This window comes from Dipodomys spectabilis, unplaced genomic scaffold, assembly GCF_019054845.1.
Source record: "Dipodomys spectabilis isolate Male_0828 unplaced genomic scaffold, ASM1905484v1 ptg000089l, whole genome shotgun sequence".
Lineage (NCBI taxonomy): Eukaryota > Metazoa > Chordata > Mammalia > Rodentia > Heteromyidae > Dipodomys > Dipodomys spectabilis.
The window spans coordinates 5,201,707-5,214,087 of NW_024870766.1; the positions used below are offsets into that span (position 1 = coordinate 5,201,707).

The window sequence follows — 12,381 nt, forward strand, 5'->3', positions numbered from 1 at the left end:
GCTCAAGGTTGCACTCTACCACTTGAGCCAGAGAGCCATCTCCTACGTTTACTGCTTATGCGGTGCTGAGGAATCGAACCCAGGGCCTCATGCATGCAAGGCAAGTACTCTACCACTGAGCCACTTTCCCAGCCCTGATAAACAAATTTTCTAAAGAGAAAGTGTGGAACAAAAACAAACCAAGGATCATAAAACCATACAATTTAAAAAATTTTGGCTATCAATCTTAAACTACAAGAAAAGTGACACACTCAAAATTCTAACTGCTGGAATGGATGAAGTTTTCTGAGTTTTGTATCACTCTGCTACATGGGAAAGCATAGAATCTTTGTAATACAAAACAAAACAAAAAAACAGAAAAAAACCCAAATCATAATACTACATGTTAATACAAAATGATGTAACTGAAATTACTTACCCACACAGTTTTAGGATCTCATATACAGATTCTATAAAACGTGGCTGGTTTTCAACTTTTATTGCACACAGATTCAGAATCTTAAATATCTGTGTTAACTCCCTTAAGGGCTTTAATATTTTTAGTTAAGAAGTTAACGTTAATTTCTTTATTAATATGCAGCTCATTAACATTTGTCAAAAACTAAAATATTTTATTTTTTAGATATGGCGGGTCTTATTTTAATTATTATTTTGAAGTATAAAGAGAAAAAAATTAAACTATATTTTTGCAGTACCATTTAATTTTTGCCTCTGTATCTTTATTCAAATTTATTTACACTTACCACCACTTTAGTATTTGATTATCACCTTTTATACCACATATATAGTTGGTTAATAACTTACTGTCGACAATGATTAAAAACACATTGAAAAAAATTAACTTGATGGTTAGGCTAAACCATACCTTTAATTTCTGCTCACACCTACAAATATATACTCTTTTGGAACAATTTACTCTACTGTATTACTTTATTAGCACTTAACTCAGATGTATTTCATTGTATTTAAAGTTTAAATTAGGATTTTACTTCATTTAAAACTAGCATTGAAGGAAAAATACAGCCTCTCTAAATTCAGGTAAAAGAATGCTTTATTTTATCTGTTTTAAAGACCTCTGGGTATATAAATAATTTCATTCATTTAGTTTTATGGCTAAAAAGTCATAGCAGTTATGACTTACATTTCTTGACTGAATTGTTTTATTTCTAGCTTCTTTCAAGGAGCTTCTTAGCAAGAAAAGTGACTGCTGAATATGCCAGAAATATACACCTCTGTTAACTTCCTTGGGAAGCAGCCAAGACACTACCCTAACTTCTAAAACCCGTCTACTAAAGGCATTCAGAAATAGAGATATGTGCCACCAACTGCCTAATCCTGAAAAAAATGATGGAGGTGTTGAGGGGTTAGGTTAAGACAGAAAAAAAAAAACCCCACTTGTGAGTACGCTTTCTTGATAAATAATGCTTAAACATTCACAGGTTTTCATATTTACAACATATATAATATATAAAATATAAAATCAGGCTAAAAAAAGAAACAATTTAGATGAAATTATGTGACACATTTCTCTGAAAGAGAGGCTTGAGATATATTGAAGTGAGACAAACTAATAGTAGACTGACATATTCTTTTTTTTTTTTAGACTGACATATTCTTTAGAGCAAATCAGACAGCTGTCAGAGATGTCAGATCAATTCCACTCACAGTGGGGTCTACAGTCCACTGCCTCTTTGGAAATTACATTACATTACATAAATAAATATAGACAGTGGATATTTAAAACTTTTATAACAATCTAATATTCCTTTTACTCTATTTTTACAATAAGATGTTTACACAAAAAAAGCAAACTAATCACTCAGCCAGATACTGATTCTTTTGTACAGATAGCTCTTAAGTCTGAGATACACTGCTGTCCTCAAATACAAACATATATTGAAATGTTTTGCAGATTATGTTTCAAGCACTTCTATCAACATTATCCCATCTTAATGAACATGATCTCTAATTTCTTAACAACCTCATTAGTTATCCATCTATCTTTCATAGGGTGGAGAAGTTAATAAGTTTATCAAAGTACACTGCCCAGTAAATTGGCCCTCCTGACTATATCAAAGATGTTGTAAATCTATAGAAAGTCATTATCCACAGATCATAACAATATAATGAACAGGATAATGGCCTCCCCAAGATGTTCATGTTCTAGTCTCAGGAATCTGTGAATATGTTACCTCAGATGGAAAAAAGAATTACTCATATGTGCTTAAGTTAAGGATCTAATGATGGGAAATTATACTAGATTATCTAGGTGGGTCTAGTATAAGGGAGAGGAAAAGTAGATGTGATGACATATACAGAGATGAGAGTTATAACACTGGGAGGTGGAAGATCATGAACCAAGGTATGCAGAAAGCCTCTAAAAGATGTGAAAAGCAAGGAAAGAGACTTCCCTCTGGCATCTTTAGCAGGATCAGCCCTGCCAACATCTTGACTATAGCCAAGAGAGATTGATTCTGGATTTCTGACCTCTAGAAGTATAAGACAATAATTTATATTGTTTTAAGTTACTAAGTTAGCAATAATTTATTATAGCAGCAACAGGAAGATAATACATTTTCTAATACAAATTCTTATGTTTCAAGATAAAAAAATACACCTATCTGTAAAGGATACAAGTCCATTTTGATAATATTGTACCATTTTCTTGACATATTTAAGTTGTTTTTCTTCTAAATCATCCTAAAATAAACATACTATTTTAGTTTTGTGCTATTAAATCTGCTGATATTTTTTAAAATTTTTCTTTAACCTAAAAAGTAAGTAAAAAACATTAAAGTTATCAAGTAATTTTTAAATTATTATGAGTATAAAATGTTTCCTAAAACAGTGGAGGTAAAATGAGCTATTACTTAAATTTGATTAGGAAAAGTATAAATCAAAATTAGTTAATATAAAGCTGTAATTGTTTCCAGAAATCATATTAACAATAGTTGAAGTACATTGAACTTTTTCTTTGTTGCGTATCATATCAGCATTATGTATAAAAATTACTTCATTTATCTTCAAAATGCACTATTGCCAGGGTATTATTCTTCTTCTTTTCCAGAGCAGGACACATAAACTGAAATACTTTATTTTTTCCAAAAATATTTGGATAAAACTGGTTCTGCTTGGAGTTTAATTTGGTAATTTGCTCCAGAAATAGTATTTGCATTGTCTAACACATGCTCAGTGTACTGTGCAAACAAAGTAGCTTTAGTCAACTAAAAACAAAAACAGGCCAACATATATACAGTAACGTATTTTTGTTGTTTTTGTTTTTTGTTCTTTTGTCGGTTGTGGGGCTTGAACTCTGGGTCTGGGCGCTGCTCCTCAGCTCTTCAGCTGGAGGCGAGCGTTCTACCATTTGAGCCAAACGCTACTTCTGGTTTTTGGTGGTTTATAGGCGATAAGAGTCTCAGGGACTTTCCTGCCCGGGGTTGGCTTTGAATGACGATCCTCAGATCTCAGCCTCCTGAGTAGCTAGGATTACAGGGGTGAGCCACCAGCGTCGGGATAGTAACGTGTTTTTAAGACTGAATTTTTTCCGTTCTTCAAACTGTGAAAGGCTGTGACTTTTTCTACCGTCTTATTTCTTCAGTCTTACTTTAAACAAAAGACAGACTAGCCTTTCTTTACTCTTACAAATCTTTCTGTTTATAGCCACCATGGGTTTGTCTATCTCATAAAACAAATTTTCCTACTCCAGCCTTCCTAACTGCTAAAATACCCTCCAACTAAACTTAGATATGCTGTGTGAGAATTTTCAATGAAAGGAGGTAAGTGAGACATATACTCAGGGAAATAAGTTTGTAAGAAATGTAGCAGAGTAATTTTTTCTCAATACTACTTACCTTGTCTTTCTCTTCAAGTATTGTGATGATACGATGAAGGTCCATAGGCTTGAAAACACTCTAAGAACATACAACTGTTAGAATTCTATGTCATGAAAGCATATCGTGTACACTATTTTTACTTGACATTTTTCTTTAGTAAGTTAAAAATATCTATAACAATAAGACAGTAAGGGGAAGAATAAAAAAAAATGAGGCCTTATCAGAGAGCAAATACATTTTAGAGTAATAACAAAAATCTCTCTTAAAAATCCCTCTTAAATCTATTATCTTATAAACTTAATGAGTTAAATTTTAACTTGCCATAAGAAGCCAAAGAGCCTATTTGGAAAAATAGCACTTGTCCATCTTGTAGAAGATAAAATTTTCTAGTGTACACATACATATTATACAAGCTTTGTCTATGTAGATATATGATAAAAACTACCTGCTAAATTATAGGTAGATGAACTAGGTATCTCCCTCTCATTTGGTATCTTAGGGCTCCAGTCATCCACACCAGAAAACAAGAATTCAAAACTGTACAGATTTCGCTTAAGTATTTCTTTAGCTAATTTCAGTGACTTGCTTCATTATCATCTCTCACTCATTTTCACACTTATTGGTCTTCTCCCAGGCTCTGCTCTAACACCCATAGACAAGGGCTCTATGGTCAGAATAACAAAACTAATCTGGACTTAACCAATGGAAGCCATTTAATGAGCCCCCCACACTGACTGCTTATTCAATTCTTTGAGTTTCACTTAAGTTGTTACAATCCTGTTTTTTTTTTTTCCTTGCTTAATTCTCACCAGTCCTTTAGAATGAAACTCAAGTGCCACCTCCCAAAGCATATAAAAAAACTAGAAAAATATCTCTTCTATACTCCCATAGAGCCTAATGTATACCCATCAAAATTTCCACCACTTTCTTTTTTTTTTTTAATTAAATTTAATTTTTTTTTTGTGAACATACTGTACAGAGGGGTTACAATTACATGGGCAGGATAATGTTTCTTATCAAGCATTGCAGCCTCCTCCTTTGTTTACCCTTCACATCCTTCCCAGCTTCCTCCCCCACCACCAACGTTGTAAAGGTCGTTTTCGACATGACAACTTGTACTTCTCAGGTTTATGTGTTTATACCGTATGAAGTCTGCTTGAGTGAGAGGGCTTTTGTTTCTGCTGTTCTTAACACTCTGGGCTTGGCATGCAGCATTGTTAGTTGTTCAATAAGTGCTCATTAAATGTAATGATTTATAGGTAAGTGAGGACAAAACCAGGAAATGTTATCATCGAAAGTTTAAAAACTTACAGAATCCTTGAAATTTTAAATGCAGTTGTGGCTATCTTTCTCTGGAAGATTAATGCTTTTTTTAACTCTGATTAGGTTAATATTGCTTACTCCAGCTATGGGAGGTAAGCAACCCAAGTTCCCCACCTCCTACATTCACACTTAGTTGTACTTTAATGAAACTGTTTGAAAGTGTTCCAGGAATTGGTTAGAAAGTGTTGTAGCATGGTTCATACCATCCCTCGGCTATCATGAAGTAAAAACAAACAAACAAACAGGGTGCTCCAAGCAACAGCACAAATATCACCTGGAAACTAGAAAAGCAGGACCCAAAGGTTCAGTTGAAATCCATATTATAGTAAGATCTGCATGTGCTCCCCCACATTAAAACCTGGGAAGTGCTGCTCTTAGAAGACATGAAACAACATTAAACTACATAGAAAACATATAGAGGGTAACCATTTAGGCGCTTGGCAAATTGCACCTGATTAAGGTAAATTTTATTGTCCTGCCCATCTCCTCCCAGGAGAAATGTACTTCATCTTTAATCGATGTCACCACTACATTCCAGTAGAAAGCTATAGTACACAAGCACATGAGAGTAATACTAGAAAACCCATCTGAGAATTGTTTTTCTACTTGGCTGCCCTAGAATTATACCTGGTAAAAATTCATCTGAGTTACTAATAGGAGGAAAAATTTAAAAAGCTGTCATTAGTCATACATAAAAATCAGAATAGTTACCACTTATGGGCACTTAAAATGTGTGCTAAGCTCTGTGATAATTAAATGCCTTGCAAGTACTTTGAAGTTTAGTTCTTACACTATTTCCATGAGGAAGGCATTTCTAAATGTCTTTACAGATGAGGAAACCAAGACTTGAAAAAGGTAATTAGAAAATGTCAAAATTTCTAATACCATGTTATGAAACCTAAGACGTATGATAAACTGGTTTTTTAAAGAAAATGTAGAATAATTATAACAGCAATCATAAAACCTTTTTTTTTTTTTTTTTTGCCAGTACCAGGACTTGAACTCGGCCTCATACTCGCTTAGTTTGCTTGATCATAACACTTTACCACTTGAATCAAACTTCTGGCCTATGTTTTTGCTAGTTAATCAGAGATGGTGTCTCATGGACTTTTCTGTTCACTCTAGCTTTAAACTGTAATCCTCTAGATCTCAGGTTTAGGGTTGTAGACATGAGCACTGGCACCTACTTTATAAATGTTCTCATAGATAGAAAATTTAAAAATAGAGTGCTCAGGTAGAATATCTTTCTGTAAAAGCACAACATGGACCAAAAATTACAATTAAAAATTCCAGATTCCTAAACTGTTGTTTCTCTTAGTTATTAACTGCAAAGTCATAAGCTGTATTTCAATTTCCCATAGTTCCATCTATAAGCATTTCATATTTAATCAAGCTAAAAATCTAATATTCTGCAAATAAAATTTTGGTAGCTTAGTATTTACAGTAACTGCTGTCTTCTGTAAAAGTTATTTGTGTGGTCTTTCTATATTAGGAAATCTCCAGCTGATATTTTAGAATTCCAGAAATCCATTTATTTTAAAACCAAGATAATTTTTAGGAACTCTAGTTTCCTGGATGAAGAATGATGATGCTATTGATGTCAATAACTGCCTATTTTCCATATGCAAGGCACGGGATAATATTATTTCACTTAATCTTTATACAATTACCTCCATGGACTTAGGGTACTTCCATAGCTGGTACATGATGGAGTGGCTGCACCTCAATTTCAGCCCTAAACCATTTAGCCACTGTCTCAAGCATAGGCAGAGGAAAAAGCTCCAAAGTTAGTAATCTGAAAGGACTGGAAGCATTTAGATAGTTTCCAAGGTCTTCCCACCACAGCCCCAAGGCAGAGGTCTAAAATTTCATCATTTTTACTACTTGTAGTAACACTACATCTCACTCTTGGACTAAGGAAACTAGGTAACTCTTAGTTTATTTCTCATAACTTTACTTCCTCATTAATAAATGCAACCACAAATTCCAAAATACAAAGAAAGCCTAAGCAATTGGAAGACTCCTCCAAGCAAACCATTCTGTTCTATTTCATTTCTTTGGATACAAACTGCCTTTCTCCTCAATATTTCTAAAAACGTTAAGACTTCTAGAAGTAGAAGCAGAAATGTGAATGAATGCAAATTTTTTTTCCTGAAAAAGATCCTAAGTCTGCTTAGAAGGAGAAATGGCAATGCAAGAAAAAAAGAAACCAAAAGGAAAAGAGAAAGACACACATACATATACGGAGGAATACTCGTTTTGTGGTGTTTCCTATGTGAAAGTTTGGCAATGCCCTGTTAAAAGTATTTCTCCTTTTATCCTTTTAACCTATACTTGCCTGCCTCATATAACCTTGCCTATTATTTCTTACACTGAATAAAAAAAAAAATGCGAGCCACCAGTCACCAAATTCACCTACTTCTCAGTTTTTCCCTGTGCCTAGAAGTCTTATGGTCTTGAGCTTCTTGGTAGGCTTCTGAAATACGGTTGCTTATAGTTCTCCCCTCCTGGACTGGAATATCTCCACAAAACCGATTAGGTAAATTCCCCTGCCTTCAACTCTCCAACAAAGGAACTGTTGCTCTGCAAGTTTTTGCGTAAATGTCTGATGTTCCTTAGAGAGCTCAACCCTATTCCCACAGAAGATGTCTCCAGCCACCTGGCCACCCTCAAGGAACTCTCCAAGGGTCCAGGATATGAACGCAGAAGATCAGTTCCTGACGCAGCCTGAGACTTGTGAAGCCTCAACAGGAATTCCCAGCGTGGCCCCACGCCATTAGTGGTGAGGCAGCTGAGGATTCCTCTCTAGGATTCGGGTTTTCAGTGCAATCATGGCTCTCCAGGGATGCATGGCTGCTAATGATACAAAAGAAGTGGGGTTTCCTAACACCCACACCAGGAATGCAGACCCAAACAGGGGTCTCCAAGTGCAAATTTTGTCAACCAAACTTGGAGGAAAAAAAAAAAAAAAAGGTAATTTTGTATTCAAAACAAAAAACACATACAAGCACAATGAAAAACAAACACAAAACACATTTTCCTCCTAATTCTCTCTAACCTCCACCCGGTTAACAATCACTTTCTAACTCCACAGTGCAAGTTTACAATAGCTGTAAATTAAAGCCCGGGGAAATTTATTGTCGGTATTGAGAATATTGCTTGATATCCGAGATGTACAGATTAAGATCCCAGTGTAAACAAAGCTATCCAATCAGGTTTCACAGAGAATCATTCATTCCTCCTCAGGGTTCCCAAAGAGCAGCAGGGCCTTGGCTACTCGGTGTGGAGAGGGATGCTCCAAGGATGTCGCAGTCCCCGAACAGGTTGGTTGACGACAGCCAGCCCCCTCCCCCCCCCCACCCCCCACCCCCCCCCCGCCAGGGCACAGGCCGCAGGGGACCGGCTTTGCGCGGGAACCGCCCTCGCTCCCGCAGGCCCCCGAGTCTGCACTTGGATCCTCCTTTCCAGCCTCCGGCCTCCGGGCCTCTGCCCTGACCCCGGGCTTCTTCCCCACTGCCCGCCTCCGAAAGCACAGACGCCTGCTTGTACCTGCATCTCCTCATCCTCGGTCACCACCCCGATCACCGGGATCTGGCGGGGACTGATGGACTTGCTCCGGACGCCACGACCCGGGGCCTCGGCCGGGCCCGCGGCCTCCGCGGAGAGCATGGCTGGGGCGGGCTGGGGAGGCTTCTGGTCCTTCACTGTGTCTGCAGCCGCTGGACTCCGGGAGGCTCCTACGGAATAGGAAAGGCGGCCTGACAGCTGCTAGAGTCGCCAAAGGTCCCGAGAATCTGGCGGTGGGCGCGAACCCCGCGCAGCAGCCGGCATAGCGCAGCCGCAGCCCACCCAGGCGCCGCCGACCGCGAGGTTGTCAACACGCCGCCGCGTTGCTAGGGGGCGGGGCCGAGCGCAGGTGCCTACGGAAAGCCGGACAGGCAAACTTCCCCAAAAAGTGATCGGTGGGCCTTTGAGCTCCAGGTGGGTGCGCTTGTGGATGTGGAGGAGGTGGGGACCAGAGATGGTGAGTGGAGAGGGAGAGTCGGAAAATGGAACGTTAGGCTGCGAATGAGGCTCTGTCATGAGGGGTTGCTAAAAACAGGCATGTGTAGCGCAGTGGTGAGGGTGGAATTGGGAGATGCATTCTGGGTGTTAGGATGGCCAGAATGTTGAAAGCAGAACAGCCCACCTCCCTCACCCCAGAAATAGGAGCAGTCTCACCTAAATTCCCGGACTTGTACGTCTCTTGGACTTCATGACTCAACTGGACAGTTAAAACGAACAAGGCATTGTGCACAGGTTAAAAAGCTTTTATTAGGATTGGGAATGTACCTCAGCGGTAGTATTTCTCTAGCATGCACCAGGCCCTGGTGTTCATTCCTGGCAAAATGAGTGGGTGGGTGAGTGGCTGGTGATGGTGATGGTGAATCTAGAGCAAATTAGCCCTTAAGGTCTTATTTTCTCATCTGTGAAGCAGAATTGTTGCTGTGCTTGAATGAAATGATAATAGTGTTCCCTTAAATGGTCCTTGATATATCATAAACACCCAGTATGATCAAGATTATTCTCTTTACTATTTCTGGCCTTTATCCATGAGTTCTAGGTATACTCTGAATAATATGCATGGGTCAGGAGTTGAATAGAAAGTGTCATATAATGCTCACTAGTATAATTTAGCTCCAAAGACAATGATTTGGAAGTCTTAAAAAAATCCTTTAAATATATATTGTTAAAAACTTCCAAAAAGTCTTAAAGATTTAGCTATATCTATAAAATATATAGAAAAAGTCATGTCATTTCATTTCTCTCGGCTTCTGTCCTCATTTGTAGAATGAACAAGCTGTCATCGGTGATTTCTAGATTTCTTTCTGGCTCAAACATTGGCCCTAAAATGGAAAAGGAAAAACTAGATTGGGTCTGGTAGCACTTAATGTAAATCATAGCCAAGAAAGTAAGGTACTTTGATGAAATACTGAACAAAATTCAAGTCTCTATTTCCACATAAATCTTGTATTTCTTCTCATTCTGTCTTCTGAACTGCTCTGAGATCACCAACACTTATCAGTATATGAACACTATTCTGTCCTCATCCCATTGTACTGTAATCCATAGTTTGCTTTACTGTTTCTTTCTTAAAACCATCTTGCTGATATTTCCACATTCCTTTTGCTTTGCTTTTGTCTTTACAGAAATGCATTAGTGTCTTTAAAGCCACTCACTCTCAGGATGTGTGCAAATTCAGTAAGTTTAAGGATACTATCACTCAGGAAGTGTGAAAAGGGTATTCTAAGTGTTTTGTCCACATGACTTAACTTACTAGTGAACAGTCCAAGGACACAAAGAAACTAAAACCACTTGGATAAACACAATGGAATCTCTTGATGATGAGACCCCCCAAACCAATATGGTGGTGGAAAGCTGACCATTGAATCAGTTGTGTATGCTTTCTGTCTTTATTCTGATGGTATCTCAGGATAAAGAAAAATAAATGGTAAAGGTTGCAAAACAAAATTTTCCACTTAAAGCAGAATTTGTCCAAAAGATATCAACTGAACATTGTGTTTTATAGCAGGCTTGAAGCTGGTAAAGGTCTTTAAACATCAGTGACCTTGAGAAATCAGGCTCTTGTCATTGGACCTACATGAAGGCACTTTCCTGAGTAATGAACAATGTGATATTTTCCTTAACCAACTGTCTACAGACATGTAGATTCATTGTGTCTTATATCCAGAGTGCCAGTTTCCACTGCTTAACTAGCAAACTTCATGAACATTTTGTTTCTTACACTTAGAAACCTTCACTTTTCTCACTCAAACAGTAAAATCTTCATTGGATGAGTTTCCTACCTAGCAAAATTAGTAACTCAATTCTCTAATTGTGGAGGGTGGAGCTTAGATGGTATTGCTTTAGTCATTGACAAGGTAAGATGCTATGAGGATGGATTCTCAGTAAGTCACCTTGTGTAGATTACTTTTAGTTTTCCAAAGGTGCTACCCTCCTCTTTTTGATGTACATTCTACTGTTATCCTTTCTTCTCCTTGGGAGTTTGGTTCCTGGCTACTCTCAATACCAAAATCCCAGGATATCCAAGTCCCTTACATAGAACATAATGTGTATGACCAATGCACGTCAACTCATGTACTACTTTAAATCATCTCAAATTACAACGTAAATGTTATATAAATAGTTCAACTGTTAATTAACAAGGAAAGTAGTGTGTAGATGTTCAGTACATTTTTCTCATACTTGCTTCACTACTGGCTAAACCCATTGATTCAGAACCTCCTATGGATTGAAAGGGCCAAGTGTACATGCCACCATCTACCATCATAGATCAATGAAAACTTGTCCTCAGGACTGTTAACAAATCTAGATTTTGAGTTTTCAGGGTTTAATGTCTGATTTTATTAAAACACTTATTTCATGCTTCGTTTTCTATTCGGAGACCCTACTGTGCTAGCCTAGATTCTCTGAGTTTGCCGACAATGTACAATAGCCCATACATTAGTGGAGAATGTTATCTCTGGCAGTAGTTGGGAAAAAATGGAAGTAAGTCAGTAAAGATTGGGTGGAAATATAGATGTTATTATTGTAGTCACTGCATTAGCACAAATCAGTCAATTGCTTTGTCTTTTAGGATATTTTCACGAATGCCTTTTGAATTGTAGTTGGAACAGACTCTCTGGAGGAATGGAAGGGAGGATTTATTCACTAGCTTCATCTTTTGATATATTTCCCGTGTAATATTTATCACAAATTTATACTAAAAAGTCATTTATTGTTCATCTGCAATTAAAATTTAACTGCGAGTTCTGTATTTCATCTATCAGTCCTGCTGTCAGGATTCACATTCATATTTTCAAGCAGCATCTCTGTGACCCTATGCACAAACACAGAGGTTGGTTTCTCCTCCCCTGTGCTGCACTGTACAGGACTCAACAGAAAGCAGGGTGCAGGGTTGATGGCATGGCTATGACTTTCCTCTAACAGAACAGGGTCACTTTAGGCCACTGCACAGGAGGCAAGGGAAGAGAGGGAGCCAAGAGAGAGGAGAGGTGTGGGAAAGCAGCACAAGGAAATAGTGATAGCTGTATGGACACAGAGAGCTAAATAACATTATTTTCTGTGAAAAGAGTCCTGATTCGTTATAATATCTCTAGTATCTATGGCACTAGATCCTGGGGAGTTAGTAATGAGTACAACAATATTCATGCTACCAGGA

At 37.8% G+C, this 12,381-nt stretch overlaps 1 protein-coding gene across 3 annotated transcripts in view; it reads right to left on the minus strand.

Moving 5' to 3' along the window:
* Cfap69 (cilia and flagella associated protein 69) overlaps window positions 1-8,996 on the minus strand; it is a 50,390-nt gene extending 41,394 nt beyond the window's left edge. For all 3 annotated transcript variants that reach the window (XM_042684679.1, XM_042684680.1, XM_042684678.1), the window contains exons 1-4: window positions 8,709-8,996; window positions 3,855-3,914; window positions 2,635-2,700; window positions 419-528 (exon numbers count right to left, since the gene is read on the minus strand). In XM_042684679.1, the coding sequence (XP_042540613.1) occupies window positions 419-528; window positions 2,635-2,700; window positions 3,855-3,914; window positions 8,709-8,828 (356 nt within the window). In that variant the 5' untranslated portion in view covers window positions 8,829-8,996. The remainder of the gene's footprint in view (window positions 1-418; window positions 529-2,634; window positions 2,701-3,854; window positions 3,915-8,708) is intronic.
* Between the last annotated feature and the right edge of the window lie 3,385 nt (window positions 8,997-12,381).